At 54.4% G+C, this 20,536-nt stretch overlaps 1 protein-coding gene across 1 annotated transcript in view; it reads left to right on the top strand.

The window, feature by feature from the left end:
- Positions 1–6,192: 6,192 nt before the first annotated feature.
- Positions 6,193–20,536, top strand: part of ANO2 (anoctamin 2) — a 318,802-nt gene continuing 304,458 nt past the window's right edge. The window contains exons 1-2 of the mRNA XM_065886527.1: positions 6,193–6,213; positions 6,711–7,037. Of these exons, the coding sequence (XP_065742599.1) occupies positions 6,193–6,213; positions 6,711–7,037 (348 nt within the window). The remainder of the gene's footprint in view (positions 6,214–6,710; positions 7,038–20,536) is intronic.

A 20,536-nucleotide genomic window follows, 5' to 3' on the forward strand; every position in this document is an offset into this window, starting at 1 on the left:
CTGTCTGAGAGGTGTGGCATGATTTGAAGGGTCTGGAAACCACTCCCGCCTTTCAGCACCTCCCCCTCACCTAACTGGGTGCACAGTGCCCACCATTAGATGGTGTTCCTTCAGGCGAAGGCCCCTGCCCTGTAAATATGCGGGTCTAGTGAGGTCTGCAGAGCCTTTCAAGTTTTCAAAATGCTTTCACTCAGATTATCTCAGGATGTCAGCACGGGCTATTTGTACTTTGGGGTAGGTTAGCTTCTTCGCCATGGCAGTGAGGGTTGGAAACCCCTGGTAGTGGATGGGGAGTGGGGTGGGTGCAGGCTTACAATATGGGGACCCAGGCTGGGGAGGGGCCTTGGGCAGCCCAGGGAAGGGACAACAAAAGGGCAGGACCGGAAAACAAGTTCTCTCTGTTTTTCCATTTAGATTTGGGCTGTTCCCTGCCCCAAGTCTCCGTTCTTTTCTCTCAAAATCTCCAATCCTACTCATTCTCCGTCTGCCTCTGTAGCACAACCTGAGGTGCCTGCAGGCCAACTGGGTGATGGAGCTTAGATCCAGCTAGGAGGGGTGGAGTTCATCCTGGAAATACCTGGCTCTCCAGGGTAAAGAAGTGTGTGGTGGTCCCAGACGAGTAAGGAAACCAGCTCCCCTGTAGCGATGGGGGTGGACAGCAGGGGCTTCTCCTGTCTCATCCAGGAATCCAAGAGGAAGCACATAGTATCCAGCAGATGGGGGCAGGGGGGAGTGGAGCAGAGAAGTCTGGGTGGGCGGAGATGGATGGAAGGGCAGGCACTGCAGCCCCAAAGTGGGACTCATTCACAATCCTCACATTTTCTGTAGCTCACACGCTTCCAAGGAATTTTAATCTTTCTCTTGTTCTATCATAACACTCCCCTATGAAGAAAGGAACAAAATGACCCCCTCCCCACAATGATGGAAGGAAAAACTAAGCTCAGAGAAAATACAGTATTTTTACAGAACCGTGGCCATGCCAGGACTAGGCACCCAGGGTCCTCCTGGCTTGGTGTGGGGCAGGGTGCTGGTGGCTGCTCCTGGGAGGGTCATGGGGTGGGGGGAGGTGGCTAGGTCGACCCTCGTGCTTCTCAGGTGGTCTGGGCTACCCCCGTGTAGTCCCAAATCACGGTCTGGTATTTATTGATGTTTTATTCTCGGTCTGACAAAGACTGTCCACCGTGGCCTTGGACCATCACTCGGACAGGCTGCAGGTGCCTCCAAACCACAAGCCAAGACCAGGATGGCCCTCCTTCCCTTCATTTCCTCCCGCCCCGCAAAAGGGCAGCTCCCCTAATCAAGCCCCTGTGGCTCCACTGCCCTTCAGCGTCTCCACAGATGGAGCAAATCAGAATATTGAGAAAAACTCAAGTTCCAAAGAGATGAGGGGTAGGAAGCAGGGCAGGAACAAGGTTGGAGAATACATGTCCCACCTTCCAGTTCATGGTAAAGATTTTATACTCAGGCAATGGGACCCTTTGAAGGGCTTTGAGAGGGAGGGTGGAGTAAAGTGATATCTAATTTTGAGGGATCCCTCTAAGGGTGGAGGAGGAGGATGGACGGGGGGCAGATGTGGATATGCTCCTGCCCAGGGGGGCCACCCCTGTCCATGCTCAGTGGGAGGTCTCTGGTCATTTCCATCTGGTCACACTTGGACAAGGTGTGGAGGGCTCTCCTCTCCCGCCACCGTAATGCTCCTGGAGGCTTATGAGGGTCCAGACAATTGGAAGATGGGCTACTCACATATGGGGTGGTCAGTTGGGGTGGTCGTTTGGGGAGCTGAGCAAAGGTTTGGGATATAGAAGGAGTCCCTTAGACTGGACAGTCATGGTTTGTCACCAGTGGGTTATCTTCCCTCAGTGACGCCAGACAATCAGGGCTGCTGCTTGAGTCCCACGCTCTACGGCTCCCTGCTGACCAGTGGGGTCCACTGCCTGAAGCTCGGAGGCCTTCCTCGGCCAAGTTGACGTTTGTCTGTGTGGCCCTACACCTCCGCCTACACCTCCCTCTGTACCAGCTCAGCTTGTAGCATCTCAATCATGTCTGGGGTGGAAGGAGATTAACTCTGCTTGTAGTATCTGAATATTCCTGTCTCACCTTGATTAGTAGCTTTTCTGAAACAAGAATGTGCTGCGTTTGGGTTTTCTGGGTTCCTAAGGACCAAAATTGCAGGTGGCCTGGAGCCAGAGGAAGAAGCATGTTCCAGCCAGCAGGAAGAATCTATGCAAGGTCCTGGCAGGGAGGCAGTGTGATGCATCAGAGAGACTGAGAGCGTGAACGATGGCTGGAACTCAGAGCTCCACCAGGACACGGGACAGACGAGGCAGAGACGTGAACGGGCCAGATTCCACAGGGTCTCACAGCCCAAGAACGTGGGAAGCACCAGAATTCTCCACACAAGAGGCGTCATGGCCTGATTGACATTTTGAAAGGACCCCCTTGTGGGGAACAGTGGTGGGGAGCAAGAATGGAAGTGGGGGGGTGTTGGGAGAGTGTGGAGTAAGACAGGTGAGCAAGGATGGTAAGTTGGACCAGGCTAAGGTGGTCCTGGAGGTGGTGGAAAACAGATGGATTTAGGAGGTATTTCAGGGGTGAAATTCACAGGCTCCATCACAAATCGGATCTGGGCTGTGAGGGACGAAGGCTGTCAGGGCTGCCTTCAGATTTCTGGTTCGTGGACTGAGCGATGGTGGTAGCATTCATAGCGATGGGGATACTGAAAAAGTGTCGCGTTGTGGAGAAGGTCGTAAGTCTGGTTCTGGACGTGTTGACTTTGACGGGCTTCTGAAACATCTAAGCAGAGATGCCAGGTGGGCAGCAGGGTGTATGGGTCTGGTGGCTAGAGAAGAGTCATTGTGAAAGGTTAAGTTTAGAGAGTCATTGGCATAGAGGTGATAATTAAAGTCATTGGCATGGATGCGAGTTCCCAGGAAAAGAGCTGAGTGTAGAGAGGAGGCCCCAGGTCCAGGCCTTGTGAAAATGCATCTAGTTGATCCAGAGATGGTAAGCTATGCCTCGCCCTCATGGCACCCTACCATTCTGATTCCAGTTCCAGTGTGTGGGTTTTTTCCCCCACACCAAGCAGTTCTGCAACACCAGCTGGGTGTCCTACAATTCAACTCATTTCCGACACTGTCTACCTGGAGACAGCATCGGATTGCACAGGTTAAAGGGTGGGAAGGGGGCACTGAAAGTTCCACCCTCTCATCACAAGGTTGGTTCCCCTGGCAACCAGCCCCCTTCCTTAGGTTACAGAGGGGCTTTCCAAAAGTCACCTTATTAACACAACAAAAGACACCTTGATCGTTCTCCACATTTAAGGAGTTCTAAGCGTTCCAGGAGCTCTGTACAAGCAACAGAATGAAGACCAAATTGTCTGTTTCTTATAATAAGTCAGTGTCACAGCCCCAGAGCCCAGGAGGGTAGCTAAGCCACAAGCACCCATGGATCTCTTGCTCAAGGCAGCTTGTGCTAAGCGCCGAGGGAATGCCGTGAAAGGAAAATCAAAGTGGAGTCGGTATTGCTAAGAGAGCTCTCTAAAATGTCATTATTGCCTGGAATGTCTTTCTGGAGCTGGAATGGCTGAACCATATGCTGTGCTCTAATCACTGGTTGTGGGGAGAAGGTGGGCGTGAAAACATGGCCCCAGGCAGCCGTGATCCACGTGTCAGAGGGCAAGTGGAGGGGCCAGCCAGGATGGCCAGCGGAGCCCTGGAGGCCAGCCTCAAACCCCAGGTGGCACCTTTAGGGGATGGTGGCTTCCGGTCAGTGGTTTGACAAAAGCTTTAGGCTGACTCTGAATCTGAGCTACCCAGCTCACAGTTGTGTGAATGTGAATTGCTGTCGAGGAAAGGTGGACGTTGACTGAGCATCCCCGTTATCACCTGCCCAGGTAGGCCAGGATGGTCTCCAGCTGTTTAGACATGCACACGGAGGTTTCCAGGCCTTCCCTGGGGTGTAGAGGCCTGTTCTCAGTTCTGCTCTGGGCAGAAAGGCACAAGGGGAGAGGGATTAGCAAGACTGGGGACCAAGGAAGGAAGCCCGTCCCCTGATACCCTGAGCTGGAGGCCCCCCACCCCCCATCACACCACCAGCACGATTGCCCACTCCTGCCCCTCTGTGTTCTGTCCTCTGCCTTCCAGATGCTTCAAGACCCAGCTTCAGGTTCAAGTCCTCCTGAAGCCACTTTGACTTTCCACCTTTCTGGTCTCCCTCAGTATAGACCAGAGCCCACAGTCTAGAAACAAATTATGGAATCTTTACTTGCTTGTCATAATTGCGTTTCCTGCACATCAGTGGTATCTTCACAAAGAGATGACACATTTCTTAAGCACGGGGACCCAATGTCTCAGTTCTCCCGAAACTGCCTGGCGGAGAGCTGGGCACATAGCCCTCTGCTCCACAAGCCGGTAACTGACCAGGAACTGTTTCAAGAGACCAGGAAGAGCTGCCTTTTATACATGTGTTGGATCATTCATTCATTCATTTGGCAGGGTCTGGGGCTGAGCTGGATGTATAAGGTGTGATTTCTGCTCACGCAGAGTTTAAAATGAAAACATACGGACAATGATAGTAACCACTTTTTGATTGCATACCCGTAGTCGAATGACTGTCCGGGTGCTTTGCACGTGTATCTCTCATTCTTTCTCACTCCATCCTACAAGTTAGGAATTCTTATTTTACAGTTGAAGAAACAGGCTCAGAGGCCTCAGAGCCAGCATGTGACAGAGCTGAGGTGTCAGCCCAGGTGCCCTGAAGGGCTGCTCTGGGGGGGGCCAGGGGGCAGCAGGGGCATGGGGACCCTTCAAGGGCCCTGGAGGTCAGAGGTTGCCCCCGCCCTGCACCCACTCTTGGTCTGTCCTTGCTGTCTCCTCGAGGGCTGTGAGGGCTGCCAGGGTGCCTGCTGGTCTTGCTGCCTCAGGAGGGACCCTGAAGGCTAAGCCTTTGGCATTAATTCAGGCTGGCTCTCCAGGCAGTGCCCCACCCACCCTGCCCCCCCGGGTGCCACCCCTCTCCACTTGTCTGAGAATCATGAGGGATTATGACAGCCGTCATCGGGAGGAGTTCCTGCTGGTGGCTACATGTATGTGTGTGTGTGTGTGTGTGTGTGTGTGTGTGTGTGTGTGTGAGAGAGAGAGAGAGAGAGAGAGAGATGGGGACACCCCCAGCCCTGTGGCCAGCGTGAACCTAACTAAGCCTGTGAGGAATGACCGGGGTGAGGGGACAGCTGTGGGGAGATATGGCCGCGGTCTTAGTTAGGGTCACCCTGGTGTCCCCGCCTCAGTGCCTCAGTTTCTACGGGTCCCCGGGCTTCCCATCCCCTGAAGCTGCTGTCCCCCTTTGTCCTTGCCTCACACAGGTATCTCCCTGCTCCCTGGCTCGCCACACCGGCTGTGCCCCCGGGCAGTGGTCAGAGGGGGCCAGGGCCCCAAACACGGACAACAATGCCTCCAAGTGCCGCGTCCCGGAGCCCGGGGTCTCCAGGGCAGTTTCACCCGACGTTCCAGCCAGGCGTCTGGTGGAGGGAGGTCCCCAAACAGCTCTGTGAGTACTGGGGTAGGTGGATGGGCCGGCCTGTGCGGGGTCCCCAGGAAGCCTGTGGACTGGGGGTTCCTCCACCTGGGAGGCAGGTGTCGGGGGAGGGGCTTCTGTTAGGATCTTTTCCTCTCCTGTCTCTCTGAGTCATGGTGACACACTGTCCCAGCAGCGCCGGGGCCCTCTGGTCAGAGGAGGACCCGGAAGGCGGGCGTGTGAAAGGCCAGGGGGCCCCGCCCATTGGTCTGCAGACTCCCGGGCTCCCCTCCCTCAGGTCGGAGGAACCAGACCTTTGCTGGGGCGGCTCCGAGGCTCTCTCCTGTGCCTGGCGCTTCATCTGGTTGCCCAGGTGACCTCTCAGATGGCTGCAGAGGCAGCTGGGTATCAAAGCGGTAATAAACAGGGAAACACCCAAAGGGGGAGGCAGGTCCCTCCCTCCACTCTGCCTCGTGCTTTCTCCTCCTCCTCTCTCAACCTCCCACCTCGGGGAGCAGACGGGAGTGGACCGCCGCCGGCTCTGGCAGGGTCCTCGCCAGTGGCTGGAGAGGAGGAGGAGGAGCGGGAGGATGTGGGGCTGTGAGGGGCAGAGTGTACAGTGAATCCGCGTGGGGTGGGGGCAGGGGTGGGCCAGGCGGCTAGAAATCGGCCTGTGTTCCGATGGATCCAGAGGACCTGCCGGTGAGTACTGCGTGTTTGCAGGATGGCCGCACATCTGCAAGGAGGAGGGGGTGTCGTGGTGCGTGCTGGGCGCCGCGTGTCAGAGCGTACTCGGGTGACGCGCGTGCGCACAGTGTGTGCGGGCGCGTCCGCTGGGAGGCCGAGTGCGGGATTGTGCGCATGCGCGGGGGCGGGCGTGGGGCTCTAGGCGCGAAGGGAGGCGGGCGGTGGGACGCGTGGTGTTGGCGCCGCCTGTGCATCCGGGTACCGGAGCGTGCACGTGTGCGTGGGCGCCACAGCGGCGGGCGGCCGGGGCCCGGGCTGCACCCGGTATGGGGTGGAGGCGCTGCGGGCCCGTCGTGGCCGATGAACTGGGACCCCTCTGTCCTTTCCTTGGGGCCGGGAGGGCCTGGCTTCCAAGTCCCCCTCCCGGGGTGCAGAGCGCAAGGTCAGCCTCCCGCGCCTCTCGCCCCTCCCTCACTGGACCTCGCCGCCCGTGTCCTGTTCTCTCCGGCCAGGTCATCAACAACTATCTGGAGGCCTGCGAGCCGCTGTCCTCGGAGCCCCGTCTGAGCCGCCTGCACTTCCACGACAACCAGAGGAAGGTCGACTACGTGCTCGTCTACCACTACCGGAAACGCGGGGCGCACCCCGGCCATGGCTCCCCTGGCCACTCGCTGGCGATCATCTCTAATGGCGAGACGGGCAAGGACCCCGACGCGGGGGCTCCCGGTGACATTGAGCCGGGGCCGCTCGACGCCCTGGAGGAGGAGAGGAAGGAGCAGCGGGAGGAGTTTGAGCACAACCTGCTGGAGGCCGGGCTGGAGCTGGAGAAGGACTTGGAGGTGAGGTCGGGCAGGTGGCAGAGGGTACGGGGTGGGATGGCTAAGCAAGCTGGGCTCCTGCAGGAAGCCTTGGCTTTGTTCTAGCGTTTGGCATTGTTTTTTTTTTTTTTTTTTTTTTTCTGGTGGGCAAACCAGATTTTTTTTGCTCAAGGACTTGAGGAAGAGTTTTGAGATCCCAGGTGCTGGTGCTGGCGGTGGGGTGCCCATCTGCTCTGTGGAAGCTGGCTTAGTTAGAGACAGAAGACACGACATTTCTTGCTGGCTCGCCATCCTCTGACCTTTGTAATGGTTTCCGTCGAATGAAGACCTGGTTTGCCTGTTGAATTAAAATTCCTGTATAGAAGAACTACATTGTTAAGGAACGTGTGGGAATTCCCCGGCGGTCCAGTGGTTAGGACTCCACGTTTTTCACTCCTGAGGGCGTGAGTTTGATCCCTGGTCAGGGAACTAAGATCCTGCAACCAGCGCAGCCAAAAAAAAAAAAAAAAAAAAAAAAAAAAGGGAATGTGCTTGCCCAGGGCCTTCAGGGAGTTGGTTATTTGGGAACTGAACATCAGATATATTTTATCAACTTGTGAGCTGTATGTATTCCGACCTCTGAGCAGTAGCCAGCCTATGGAAATCCATGTATCTACATATTCGTCCGGCCATCCGTCCGGCCATCCATTTTGTCACTTCTCCATCCATTTCTTCACACCATATGATCCTTTAAAGATGACCTGCCTCGCCATCCCATCCAAACTCATCTCCTCCCCCTCCCACCCTCCCGTGCTGGCTCCAGCCCATGGGCTTTTATGGGTTGTGTGTTGGTCACCGTTACTTCAGGGTCTTGGCGCTGGTTGCCCCCTCTGCCTTGGGCCCTCACTACAGCCTTCTGCCCGAACGTTACCTCCTTCCAGACCTCTTCCTTGACCGTCTTAGGCACAGTACTCCCAGCCCTATCATTCTGTTCCTTGACTCTGCTTAGCTTTTCTTCATCATACCGAGCACCTGAAATAACATGGTAGATTTGTTTATTTTTTAATCTGTGACCCTACTGGCTCCATGAAGGCAGGGGTCTTGTTTGGTTCACTGCTGTATCCCTAGCACCTAGGACAGAGTCTGGCACATAGTAGGAGCTTAACCAGTGTTAGTTGAATAAATAAGTGATGTCCTTGAGTCTCAGGTTCCTCATTTGCAAAATAATAGACGTCCTGCAGGATTGTGGTTTTATATGCCCCCTCCTTAGAAGGGGCAATGAAAACATCTAGCACAACGTCTGGTACGCAGTAGATGCTCAATAAGTACTCATTATGATTATTGAAAAGGGTGTCATGCTGAGGAGCGGGGTGACATTCTCATCAGGAACCTGTTTTGTGAGGTTCCCATTAATGCCATCCCCAAACTGGAAGGGACCCCCAGAGGTCATTCACCCATTTTTTATGTGGCCCGGCTCAGACCCCTTGTGCGGACCTGTGCTGCTCATCCAGACTCTTAAACCGGGAGCCCCTTCTCTCATTATTTGCACCACTGTAGGGACATTGTTCTCTTTTAGGGCTACTCGGGGCTCCCTTGCAGTGGGGATGCTGACTTTGACTTTTGGAAATCCAGAGTTTGCTTGGTGCCTCTGATCGGGGTCTGGCGGGAAGGTTTCTTTGGGTAGCGGCGTGTTTGGAGGGCCATACGAGGAGCAATTGACACCACCACCATGGGAGGCTGCACCTTCTCTGGGTGTCAGGGAGTCAAGGAGGCTCAGGGAGCGGAGGCCTGGGCCTCGTGTGGCTGCTGAGTTGGGAGACAGCAACCTGCTCCAGAGCTGGACTCTGGAGTCTGAGTCCAGATGTTCACATCCCAGGCCTGGCATCTGCCAGCCTCACGACCCTGAGCAAGTGACTCGATCCTTTTGAATCGCAGTTTCCTTGTCTGTAAAAAGGGAGAAACAATACATTCTTCATTGGTTTGTGGTGAAGATGAAATAAGACAACCAAGTAAAGTATCTGGAATAGTAACAGTGAGTGTTACTGCATTGTTATTATTGAGAGTTCCCAGATTTAGCAAATAAAAACTCAAGATGCCTAGTTAAATTTGAATTCAGATGAACAGCAAATACATTTTTTAGCTTAAGTGTGTCCCATGCAATACTGGGGACATACTCGTACTAAAAACTTATTTGTTGCTAATCTGAAATTCAAATGTAACTGTCCTTGTAACTCCTCCTACTGCTGCTAGTATCGCCGCTGTCTTTGCTGCCCTCCAGCGTGTTTCATTTTGGTTGCTATTGGATTTTCCTGGCTTTGGCTGGGAACTAGGAGGGCCCAGAGCTAGCTCTTAGGACTGACTAGTGTTAGGTGGCGCTGTGGAGTGTGTCCTGGACTGTTGTTCCTGTTGTGTACCCACCCAAAGCACCTCCCTCCTGGCCCCTAGCCCGGGCTTCAAGGCTGACTTAACTGTTCTTTCTTGGGGCCTTTCCAAGCTACTCAGCCTTCCCCAAGTCCCTTCTGTCATCAGGGCCTCCACCACTCATGTAGCCATCGTGACCTCCTGTCTTGCAGTGTTTTTCTGGTTCTTTTTTCTTTCTCTTTTCTAAAAGTTAATTATTCTTACTTGCGTTGGCGCCTCTGATGCGGAGTTGAGTTAATTATAGTGCTCGGCCATGGTGCATTATTATCGATGTTCTGCAAAGGCCCTTCTTGTGACTTTTTAAAATACCCCCGGCCCTTCACTCCAAACGCCTGCTCCTTCCACAGGCAATCATTCCAACGCCTCGTGTTTCTGGGAAATGCATAGTGTCATTCTCACCGTATGCAATTTGTTTTTCATTTAAAAAATAGACGCTATTGTTTAGAACAGTTTTAAGTTTACAGAAACATTGGACAGAGAGCTGCCCTGTCCCACACACCCAGTCTCCTCTGTTATTAATATGGTACATTTGTCACAGTTAACGAGCCGATATTGATACACTGTCATTAAGGAAAATCCCTCCTCTGTTCAGACTTCCTTAGGTTTTACCTTCTCTCTTTTTCTCCTCCAGGATCCCAGCCCAGATCCCACGTTATATTCAGTGTCATGTTTCCTCAGGCTCCTCTCGGTGGTGACAGTTTCTCGGAACCGTGTGCAGTTTTGATTTGCATAGAGGAGCTCTGTTTTACAGCCCATTCTGCTGCTTTCTTTTCCCCCCAGCACTATATTTTTCAGACCATTCATGTAATGCATGTGGACCTAATCGCTTTTTTCTAACCGCCGAGCGCTTGTTTACCTAGTCGCTCCCCGAATGATAAGAGCACCCAGCTGCCACCCAACAAGGTTGCGAATGAATTGTCACCTCCTTCAGGGCGGTGTCCCATCATCTGCTCCATCTCTTCCCCCCCAGCCCCCATGCCATGTTGGTGCTAAACCCCGAGAGCTGGAGACCGTGAGGATCTGAACAGCTTTCCTGGGGCCTGTGGGGGTCTGAACCGCGCTTCTGTGTGTCAGGATGCACCGCCTCTGGCCGTGAGCGGCAGCCTGGAACTGGCCCCTCACGGGGGCGGGGACATTGCTCGGCTTCCCCTGGCGGCCGTTCGGAGAGCGCGTGCGGTGGCCCCACCTGCGCGGCTGTCTCCGCTCTTCCGGGCTGGACCGCCGGCTCTAGTTTCCATGGAGAATGTTCACTTAACCTTACAGGCTGAAAGAACTTTGCGGCCACCAAGCTCTACTTGATTGAGGATCGTGGAGTTCACTTCAACCCTAGTTGGTACCTGGCCGTGCTTTAGACAGGAGGAGAACTGACGTGTACTTTGCGTTTGGTGTTTCACTTTTCATTTTGTGTACGTATTGCCATGTATTGACAAGGTCCATGTTCGTATTTTAAAGACTATTCAGTATTTATTGGATGACTAAACCACAGTTGGCTCTGTTTTCTTACGTTTGGTCATTTGATTAGAATTTCCTCTGAAGACCTCGCTGGAGGGACTTCCCTGGCGGCCCAGTGGTTAAGACTCTGTGCTTCCACTGCAGGGGGCAAGGGTTTGATCCCTGGTCGGGGAAGTAAGATCCCGTATGCCACGTGGCGTGGCCAAAAAAAAAATTAAAAAAATAGAGACCCCACTGGAGGTGCCTGTGGATGACAGAGACCCCTGCATCCTCGCTGCCAGTTCGGATAAATGAGGGCCCCCTGTTTGGAGTTGAGCATCGCTGCCGAACGGGAGGCTGGTGCAAGCAGTTGAGGGACTCACCCAGCCTCGAGCCTCCAGACAGGCTGTAGAATGGGTGGGCTGAACAAGGCCTCCTGTGACTCACCTCCTCCCGAGCGCTCCCAGACCTCCTACCCTGAGTGAGACTGAGCCCGAGGGACAGAGGCAGAGACTCAGGTGGCACCGGGGGGAATCCAGAGCCTGGAGCATGCGATGTACTTGGTGGGCCTGGAGGTCCTGCTCGTGGGCTTGGCGGTAAAGACCTTCTCCCAGCCTGCAGGCCCGGAAACTCCAGCAGGCGTGGCCCCAAACTTCATCTCTGTGAGCAGCCGACGTTCCCAACTGGGAGTGGAGGGAGGGCATCGACAGGGAGACCAGGCGGCCCCTGCTCGGCGCTGGCCTCCTGGGATTAGGGCGCCAGAGGACCCATAGCAGGAGCTGCCTCTAATCAGCACACGGCCCTGCAGCTCCGGCAGCTCCGTGGGCTGCTTTGGGCAGAGTCAGGTGTACAAGGGGCACGGTGCCGGCTGGCGAGCCCTGGAAGCCAACAGCTTCATTCAGGAGGCGGAACCCTCTTCTCTGGCCTGGTGTCGGCTGGCAGCCCAGGAATGACCAAGCTCCTCTCTCTCTGCGGAGAGGAGACCCCCTCCCGTCAAGGCAAAGGATGACTCTGACACCTGACCCCGCACCCTGTAGCCCTGACGCCTGACACGTCAACCCAAATTACTGTGCTGGCTCAAAAGGAGTCGCCTAGGGGACCTCTGAGGTGTGGGACGTTGTGGCCTCCCAGTGGGGCTCATTTAGGGGGGAAGCTGGCGGCTGGGAAAATCAAAGGCTGCCCCGCTCTCCTCAGACCAGAGGCCACTGTTTCTCGACTTTGTCATCAGCCCTTTGCAGGGAGGAGCTTTCACACATCGGATTAAACAGCTGACGGGCACCTCCGTCCTCCTAGGCCCTTGGACAGTGGTAGGGCAGCTTTGGGAAATTGCTCTGTCTTTAGAGTGTGATTTTTTTTTTTTTTTTTTTGCGGTACGCGGGCCTCTCGCTGCTGTGGCCTCTCCCGTTGCGGAGCACAGGCTCCGGACGCGCAGGCTCAGCGGCCATGGCTCACGGGCCCAGCCGCTCCGCGGCATGTGGGATCTTCCCGGACCGGGGCACGAACCCGCGTCCCCTGCATCGGCAGGCGGACTCTCAACCACTGCGCCACCAGGGAAGCCCTGGCCTGTGGCTTTAAGGAAGGAAACTGTCTCTTCTGAGTGCCTTCTGTACGTCGCATAACGTGGGATCTCGCTTCCACCTGTGCATCCTCTTTGAGTCTCCGTGAATATCCCGCAAGGCGGGTGTGAGTCCCATCTTTTCGAGGAGAGGAGGAGACAGGCTGGGAGAGGCTAGCGACTCAGCCACGGTGACATCTGCCGAGTGATCCAGCTGGGATTTCAACCCCAGCTGAGACCTTCTGGGGGCTTTGCCATCCCAGGGAGAAGTGACAAGCCCTTGATAGCAGTTTCCTATTTTTCCTTCCCCAGAATTCACAGAGGTTCTCTGCAGGGGCCTGGAGATATTGATCTAGAAAAGGGGCCTGCTTTAGGGGCACCTTTGCTTTGTCCTCCGTTATAGGGGCACAGGGTGGGCGCAGAGCAGTGACTACCACCAGTCTGGGCCTTTTGCTCTCCTGAAGGCTGTGGTGGCCTCCCCGAAGCACCAGGCCAGCCCGGGTGACCATTTCTCCTTTTATGGTATCAGTTTGCAGCCCTGCAGATTACAGACACTCAGACCTGCACTGTCTTCTCTCTTACGTGTATAATCTTCCTTTGCTGGGAAGACTAGGATGTAGGAGATTCCCTGATCCTTAGGAAAACCGTACTGCTTGCTTTTCTAGGGTGACAGTGTCCCCTGGAGGTCTTCCTATCCCTCGCTCTTCCTCAGGCCCCAAGCAGGCTGTTGGGTGCTGGAGTGAGGGGAGCGGTGTATTTCTATGGGCTGGGGGTTCCCACACCCCTGTTGACGCCATCATAAGGTTAGTCTGTTTCCTCCTCAGGAATGGGATAGGGGTTTGCCTTCTTAAGGAAGGCTATAGGGAGTGCAGGGAATGTGGCATTTAATCACGCCCCAGTCCATCCTGTTTCCTGGCAATGCTGCTGCGCTCTCATGGGTGTGCGTGGCAGTCCCGCAGCTGTTGACTTGCACTAATGACTGGGGAAAACACGATGATTTCCCCCTGGCTTTGGATGTGTTCCTGTCTCACTTGCCCCACTCTGAAGCTGTGTGTTGGAGCCCAGGGCGTCTCACCTGCCTCTTTCCTGCCCCAAGGGAACTTCAGAGAACACAACAAAGACAGCTGCAGCAGCCCCTGCCCTCGGGACCGCACAGCTGAGCAGAGCAGAGCTGGGTGGACCTGATCTCCCAGGAGAGGCCTCCAGGCAGCCTGTGGTGGGGATTCAGAGAGAAGCAAGGAGGGCAAGTCAAGTCCCCCAAACCTGGGTGGGTGAATATCAATTTCCCTTTTCAGAGTTTGTAATTAAAAAATTAACATTCATGGACCGCATGGAGGTGCCTTAAAAAACTAAAACCAGAACTACCGTATGATCCAGCAATCCCACTCACAGGCATATATCCAGAGAAAACTATAATTCGAAAAGATACACGCACCCCGTTGTTCACAGCAGCACTATTTACAATAGCCAAGGTATGGAAGCAACCTAAACGTCCATCGACAGATGAACGGATAAAGAAGGTGTGGTACATATATACAGTGGAATACTACTCAACCATAAAAAAGAATGAAATAGTGCCATTTGCAGTGACACGGGTGGACCTAGAGATTATCGTATTGAGCGAAGTAAGAAAGACAGAGAAAGACAAATATGTGACATCACTTACATGTGCGATCTAAAAAAACGATACAGGCGAACCTGTTTACAAAACAGAAACAGACTCCCAGACACAGAAAACAAACATGGTTACCAAAGGGGATGGAGGGGGACATAAATGAGTTCGGGATTAACATATACATAGCACTGTCTATAAAATGGGTAAACAACAGGGACCTGCTGTAGAGCACAGGGAACTAAACTCAATATCTTGTGATAACCTATAATGGAAAAGAATCTGAAAAAGAATGTATCTGTATGTATAACTGAGTCACTGTGCTGTACACTTGAAAATAATACAGCATTGTAAACTAACTAATCTTCAGTTATAAAAAAGAAAAAAAAATTAACATTCATTATTCTTATTTTATGCTCGTGGTGCCCCCACTGGGATGGCTGGGCCATCTCTCGTCCCCTTGATGTAGGAACAGAGGTCCCTTGCCAGGCTGCTGGGGAACAGGGCTGTGCCTGGAGACCGGGTCTCCTCCCTCCTGTTCCCCCTCCCTTCTTACAGCGACTCTGCAGGGTGGTGTTTGGCTTACATGGCCCCGCTGCCATGCAGACAGACGCTGCCCGGGTTATCAAAGAAATGGCTCCGGTGAAAAGCGGGCCAAGGGTTTAAACAGAGTTAGAAGGCGCTGGGGGCTGGCTCTTTCTCAAGTCCTTTACGTCCGGGTGTCTTTCATCGATCAGTGAGCTTCTAGCAGTCCTAGGATTCTTCAGAAGCGGCTGGAAGGAGGTTCTGGGCTTTGATTATCCCATTCCCCGCTGTGGTAGCAGAGGGCAGGCATCAGCGGTTGACGTGCTGAAGGCTTCTGGCCTGGGCACCCCTTGGCCTGCTTGTGTTCTGCTGGTTTTCTGTTACCAGGGGTGATCTGTGAGGCACCCGGAAATGGGGTCTTGTGATACGTGAGCTGGAAGGGCTTGGAATTTCTCTCAGTTCCGGAAGAGAGTGGGAACCGAAGTCGAGAGGATGTGACTTGTACAAGCTCACGCTGCTGGTTCCGTCTTTGGCGGATGAGATCCTGATGGCAGAGAGTCTGTGTAGACAAATGAGTCATGCGGGAGATGACCTCCTTCTGTTAGGTCCATCTTGCTGGCAGCAGCCTGGTGTCTGGGCCTCCTTGCATGACTGTCGGGGGTCCGTGGCTGGTGCGTGTTCTCACTTAACACTGTGCTCTTCTGGGGGTTCAGTATTTTGTGTGTCACTCCTGCTTCTCTCATTTACGTCAGTCTCTGTATCTGGTGAAGAGAGGGTCGGGGACAGCCGGTCTCTATCCTGCTAATTATCCCTCTTCACGGCAGTGCTAGATATTTCGGTCTCTGAGACAAACGTGCAGAAAGAAGGCCTTTTTCCACTGGTCGTTTGATAAAGTCAAGGTCTTTGTCAGCCAGGGACCGCTTGGCTAGTCGCTTCAGCTGTAAAGATGCCCAAAAGGGAAGCAGCTGCCCGAGAAGACCCGCCGGGCTCCGCCTCTGGCCTCCTCTCTCCTGCCTCTCCCGTTAGCAGACGTTCACCTCCGAGGTGGGGCTGAGGCCTCTAGTCTGCTGGGCGAAGCAGACGTGACCACGGAGAGCCACACGGTCAGGTCTAAAAGTGCAGTTGCAGAGGTGGGAAGAGAGTGCTGGGAGAGTGACCCGGGGCCTGGGTGACCGGGAGAAGTTCCACTCCCGCCTTGAAGCTCTAACTGAATCACCTTCCCTCTCCCTGCCCCCAGATGCTCGGGGCCCAGCAGACCTGAGCGTGCTGTGTCTGCTACTTTTATCAGCGCTCCAGGGAAGATTCGCCCTCTGCAAGCTGGGACGCTGGGGAGGCGGGTGCAGGTTTGGAAGGCTTAGCTGACCTGGGTGTTGTATGTGGTGAGGTCTTTCTTGGAGCCTTTGAGGTCTGGAGACACCATTGGTTGTATCTGGTGCTTGATCGACGGTGAGGATGTTCTGGGCCACCAGCCTTACGTGTCCCCCTCTCTTCACTGCAGACTGTTTTCTCAGTGTTCTCAAAAACTGTACCGATAAAGTCAATTTTCTCAATTTAAAATTGTTCTTACGTGTCTTTCCCTTCAGCCTTCGGGAGCTGTTAGCACCTGGCTGCCAGTGTGTACTTGGTGAGGGCAGAGGAAGTGGGTGAGAAGGAGGAGAATATTAATGGGGAAGCTTAGAGTTGGCCCATCAGGTTTAATTTTGCATTTGATTTTGGTGGTGATTTTCTGTTGCCTATCCTATGAGTTCTTCCACTAAAATTGGTCCCAGTTTGAATGTTGGAATTAAGCATGTTGGTGTTTTAAGGACTTTCGTGAAGGGTTCTGCAAGGAACACTGTGACCTGGGCGTGTCGGCCTGGGAACAGGCAGCTCCTCGCTGTGTGCTCTGCTGAGAAGCCCGACTTTCCTGGACGAGCCAGGGGTGAGTGGATGGCGGGTCTGAGTAGGGCCGTGGCCTTTGCCCCGGGGAGATAACGCGCCTGTTTACATCCAGGCCACAAGCAAAAGCGACAGGGCCCCCAGTGTGCTCCCTGCCTCCCCTGTTCTGTGCATTGGGACTTCAGGGAGGATAGGCCGAGGGGACAGCGGGAGCAAGAGGAAGGAGAGCTGGCAGGATTGTCAGCCGTTAGCCGGCCGTGTCACTGTCTTCTGAAGCAGACGTGCACGGTGGAAACCCCGCCCGCTCTCGCCCTCGTCCCTCCTCCTCACCCAGGAGGTTGGCTGAGGCCAGAGTGCGTGAATCTCCCCTGAAAGGTTCGTGGAAGTGGACGTGTACTGCATGGGGCTCCTGGGGGACTCCGGGTCCGTCCCCACATCTTCCAGCGTGAGATCACTGCCCCTCAGGCATCGCTGGTTTGGGAGTCCCTCTGCTGTCTCCCACCCGTGACGGCCAGCAGCCCGACTCTCTGTCTAGCTCCGCAGTTGTGGGGCCGGGCCGTGGGCCTAGGCTAGGTGACCGCCGGTATTCTTGTCACTGTCTCGTCGTGTTTCTGCTGGGGGATGGCTCGCCGTCAGGTGTCAAGAGGTGGGAGATAGCTGCCTGTGGATGGCTGCCCCCGCTCTCTGAGCTCCTCCAGCCCCGGGGACTTAACTCACCCACCGGCCCTTGGAGGGTCGAGGTTTCCCAGGCCTGGGAGAGCGCCTGCGGGGTTTAGCACGTTTTCAGGATCGGGAAGTCAGAGGAGTGGGATTTGGAGGGTGTGCTGACGGGTCGTGTTTTCTTTGTCAAGTGCAGACTGGGAAACGACCAAAGGCTTCGGAGCTGAAGCCCGGGGCCCCGGCCTGGGGGGGATTTGCTGCTGGAACCCTGCCCACGCTGTGCGTTGCTATGTCCTGCGCTCCGGGTGCAGCTGGAGGGGATGCATTCAGGCCGACTTGGGCCAGGGCCTGGGAGCAGGGCTGTGCTGGCAGAACATTTAGAAGACCAGTGGCTGTGGGCGGGAGTTATCTCCTGCTGTCACCTGGACTTCTGTGACGGCAGAAGGTAGAGGGGAGAAATCTGGAGCGCAGAGGGCGACAAGCCGGGGTCACGGGCGTGGCCTTTGTGCACGTTTCTTAGCCACGCTGGGCCAATCTTCTCATCTGAGCCCTGGAGCAGCCCCTTCCACGGGTGAAGATACTTCACAGGCTGCAGAATGTCCTAGGAAGAAGGGCCATCACTTCCCCAGGTCTTTGTAGGAACGGTGTGGGCTTGCTTCTTGCATTGGGCTTTCCTCTTTGCCACGGGCCCAAGTTGGCTCTCCCACCTGCCACATTTTGCTTTAATTTTCCACGATTTGTACCCTTCCTGTGAGCTGGGTTGAACTTCCTTTCCATTTTCTGAGTGAATGAACATGCCAGTGTGTGGATTAGGCCTCCCCAAAGGGAGGAGGTGCGGGGTGTTTGATGTCTAGTTGGGGGAAGAGATGTAATCACGAAGGCTTAGATGCTGATTGCTTCTTTTCTGGGTTCCTCTGGCCAAAGGGTCTCACAATTTCGGTTATTTTGGTACTGTGGTCATGATCTTGAATACCCCAGCTCAACTGTTTCGTGATAAATAGTAAATAGCCATTTGCTATTTATGCTGTTACTTGCTGAATGTTTCTGCTAAGTTCACTTTTTAAACTTAAATTTATTTTAAAAGGAAGTACTGTGTCATTATTATCAATGGAAAACCAGCACATCAATAAATAGAAAATACCTTCAAAACTAAGCCACAGCGGAAACACAGCAACATCACTGGTTTGCAGCGGGACGCAGTTGGCTGCAGAAGGTCCGAGGCTGGGGAACAGAGGCTCACTGTCTGTGGAGAAGGCGGCTTATGCCGTCATGCACTTAAAACTAGCATGATGCTCTATGTCAGTTGTACCTCAATTACAGAAGCAGGAGAAAAGGTTAAAAGAAAGAAGGAAGCTTAGTTAGCGTCAGAGAGCTTAAAGATGTACTGACATCAAATGGAGACTTTATCTTTGCAGATAATTGAAAAGGGACTTTTGAAAATGTTATCTGGGGCTTCCCCAGTGGCGCAGTGGTTGAGGGTCCGCCTGCCGATGCAGGGGACACGGGTTCGTGCCCCGGTCCGGGAAGATCCCACACGCCACGGAGCGGCTGGGCCCGTGAGCCGTGGCCGCTGAGCCTGCGCGTCCAGAGGCCACGGCAGTGAGAGGCCCGCGTACTGCAAAAAAAAAACCAAAATGTTATCTGGTGCTCTTTTGTGTCTGTCCTTAATCTAATGTTCCTTGTTCTTGGGCAGAATTACCAAAACACTTAGTTTTGCGCCCTCTGGAGCTTCACTTATCCCCAGATAGATTGAAGACTTTGCGAGCAGAGATTGTGTTTTATTCCTCTTTTGTTTGTACAGTCTGACACATAGTAGATACTCAAGTGTGTTGAATTGGCTCAAAGTATAATGTGTAGCAAAGGCAGTACACGGTGGAGTTGTTCAGGGGAGGGGACCGTCCCCAAGAGCTGGAGTTGGCAGGGAAGGCTTTCCCAAGAAGAGAGACCCTGCTCCCTTTCCCTGAGCCCTGCTCCCACTCTCCGCAGCCTGGAACCCTGCCCGCATTTCCTTCCCCCCTCACCCCCTCTCCACCTTCCGGCTTCTTCTGCCGCAGCTTCCCCAGCCAGGGACAAAGATGCTGTAGCCTTCAGAGCCCCCCCCCCCCCCGCCCCCGTCCTGAGGGGAGGGCAGAGCGAACAAAAACAAGAGGAGGGGGTGGGAGGAAGGGTCGGCAGGGGAGACAGACACACACACACAGGGCGGGCACCGCTGGGGTAAACCTGAGCCCTTTCAGGCTGCCCTCGGGTCCAGCGTTGAGAGGATTGGTGACCCTCCTGGGGAAGAGGTTGAGCCCTGGGGGTTGTTAGCAGTCTTCCCTAGCTTTCTTCCCTCCCTCTCCCTCTCCAGTTCTCTCCTTTCTTCTTTCTCTCAGCACCTTGCAGCTCTGCCCTTGGGGCAAATCCCACAGCCCAGGATGATTACCGTGGCTGTGGACTTGTTGATGTTTGCGTTTAGGCCAGGCTTGTCTCCATGTGATCATGAAATCCTTCAGAAACACAGACACAATTTCATACGGATCGTATGTCAGGAACTGTCTGCGTGACCAGGGCTGTGTCCCCACGGCCTCTCTGGCCCTGGGACCTTGCCTCCATCCAGTGACCAGAAATCTCCTTCTTGGTGCTGCCAGGAAGACCTGTTCTCTCCCTCCTGCCACGGGGGCCGCAGGGATCTGGACACTTCCCTCCTTGAGCATCTCAATGCTGCTTTTGAAGATATCAGTCATGACAACAAATACTTTTACTGTGGTCGGTACCTAAAGCAACTCATTGAATCTTTGTAAAAACCCTATAAAAGATTTACTATTACTGTCTTTATTTTTCAGATAAGAAAACTGAGTTTACTTGGTCAAGGTCAAAGAGCTAGTGCCAGTGAGGGATTCAGACCCTGCATCTGAGTCTCAGTAACTGCAGTGTCCCACCTCTCTGGGGGTAATGCTTCTGCCGTCTGAGCTTGGTGTGGGCAAGGGGGAGTCCTCGTTCTCACTGTCGGGATTGTCGGCCACCAAAGCACGTTCAGGAGAGGAGCCGGGAGCCTCTGAACTTGGGAGCGTTCTCTCCTTACCTCTCTGGTCCCCGTTCTGCCCCCTCCGTTGCCCCTCTTATCCGCCGAGGAGGGTGGTCATGGGATGGGGGAACAGCTGGATCCCTGCAGATACCTTTTAATTACCCATGGACTGTGTTTGTGGCAGGAATCAGTCTGCTCGGGGCTGCCTCTGAGACAGCTGGGTAGATCTGGACCAGCAAACAGGGTGAGAGGCAGCAGGGGTTCCCAGGAGGGTGAGGCTGGGGACTGACACTGCAGGAACTGGAGAAAGCGCGGGGTAGCCTGGTGTCCAGAGCCACTTTGGACAGTGAGCCAGCGTGGAATGTCAGCCCCCTGGGAGCAGGGCTGGGAGGCCCCGCTACATGTGTGTTCTGCCCTTTCCTGCCCGTGGGCATAAGGAGGGCTGATGGCGGGAC

This window comes from Phocoena phocoena, chromosome 11 (assembly GCF_963924675.1).
Source record: "Phocoena phocoena chromosome 11, mPhoPho1.1, whole genome shotgun sequence".
Classification (NCBI taxonomy): domain Eukaryota; kingdom Metazoa; phylum Chordata; class Mammalia; order Artiodactyla; family Phocoenidae; genus Phocoena; species Phocoena phocoena.